This window comes from Mercenaria mercenaria, chromosome 1 (genome assembly GCF_021730395.1).
Source record: "Mercenaria mercenaria strain notata chromosome 1, MADL_Memer_1, whole genome shotgun sequence".
Taxonomy (NCBI): Eukaryota; Metazoa; Mollusca; class Bivalvia; order Venerida; family Veneridae; genus Mercenaria; species Mercenaria mercenaria.
The window spans coordinates 25,740,524-25,741,949 of NC_069361.1; the positions used below are offsets into that span (position 1 = coordinate 25,740,524).

The following is a 1,426-nucleotide window of genomic DNA, read 5'->3' on the forward strand; positions in this document are numbered from 1 at the left end:
GCGCTGCTCCGTCAATTTCGGCGTTGTCATTTTTTTTCGTTTTACGATTTCACACCTGTACTACAAAACATTGAATATTTCAATAACGTGTTATATTATGACGTCATAATTTTGCACACGTATTATAATGACGTCAGACAACGTAAACGTGATGTTTTGGCGCAATTTGACTTTAATCACCAGGACAATATGCATAAACAAGTCGGAGTATTTTTCTTATTTGGTTATTATTTCGGCTTGCGCCATAGGAGCGTACACATGGTCGTTTAAACACAAGAAACACATTTTTATAACGTTATAATATATTATTTGTTTTTCATATTAGGTAAATTATACATGAATAAACACAAATTAACAAATCAATTATAGACAACGCCACATTTCAGTAGTCAGTTACAAGTGTCTACGTATTTTTTGATAGCCCCTCGTATGATTATGTCTTTTAGCCCAGCATTGGTTGCACGTAGATCCAAAATAGCTTTTCGTATTTCTGTGTTGGTTTCACGTAGTTCTTCGTTTGAGTCACAAAGTTTAGAATTAGTTTTACGTAGCTCTTCAATAACACTTTCTTGGTGTGCAGCTGGAAAAAAAAATAAAATACACAATATGGGAAAATTCTACTCCAGCTGAACAAAGCCAGACTTTGAAGTTGTAAAATAGAATTTACCTTTATTTTCTAAATCCTGAAGTCTTTTCGAGATGTCTTCAAGGTGAGGTTTGGTTTCGGTACAAACCGAATTTTGAGGGAAAATTGAAAATGACAAGAATGCCAGTAAAAGAATCCACATGATTAACACTTTGCCTGACGTCCCGCTCTCTTATCATGAATTTGCAAAATTCTGTGACATTATATACAAGTTTATGGAACACCAGAGCCGTCTACCGCTGTTGTTTACGTATCAAATATATTTTACGATCCACTATTTATATATTATGTTACTGTAATAGAAATTAGGACACTAAATGGCGTGATTTGGAAATCTTCCAGTTTGAAGTGACAGAGACATTTCATAGTTGCGTGGACATTTGTAATTAAAAATAGAAAATACTTTTAAGTCGTTATGAATCTACCACAGTAAGTAAATCAATGCCTAGAAACGTCTGGTGGAAGCAATTTAAGTTTTGGTAGATTTATTTTCTGTTTAATGGCAAATGTTGTTTATCTCAATGCCTTTCATTAACAGCTAGTATAAAGCAGCGGGTATCTGAATATACATTTTGTCTATAAAAAATGTCATGTCAACTGTACAAAATGTAATTTTATAAAACAAAGACAGCAACAGTTTGCATGCAAATAAAAAACATAAACTTCGCTGTGAAATATTAGTATTGACTACCTATAAATATTTCACTTATAAATCGCGCTGTTAATGATATACCTCTGATCTATTCGTAACACTCTATTTCTATTTGTATTAAAACAAAT

At 32.6% G+C, this 1,426-nt stretch overlaps 1 protein-coding gene across 1 annotated transcript; it reads right to left on the bottom strand.

The window, feature by feature from the left end:
- Window positions 1–263: 263 nt before the first annotated feature.
- LOC128555114 (uncharacterized) lies at window positions 264–806 on the bottom strand. Its single transcript, XM_053536575.1, has 2 exons — window positions 668–806; window positions 264–580 (listed from the first exon to the last, which is right to left on the bottom strand). The coding sequence occupies exons 1-2, from the start codon at window positions 786–788 to the stop codon at window positions 390–392; spliced, it is 312 nt and encodes a 103-aa protein (XP_053392550.1). The 5' UTR covers window positions 789–806; the 3' UTR covers window positions 264–389.
- Between the last annotated feature and the right edge of the window lie 620 nt (window positions 807–1,426).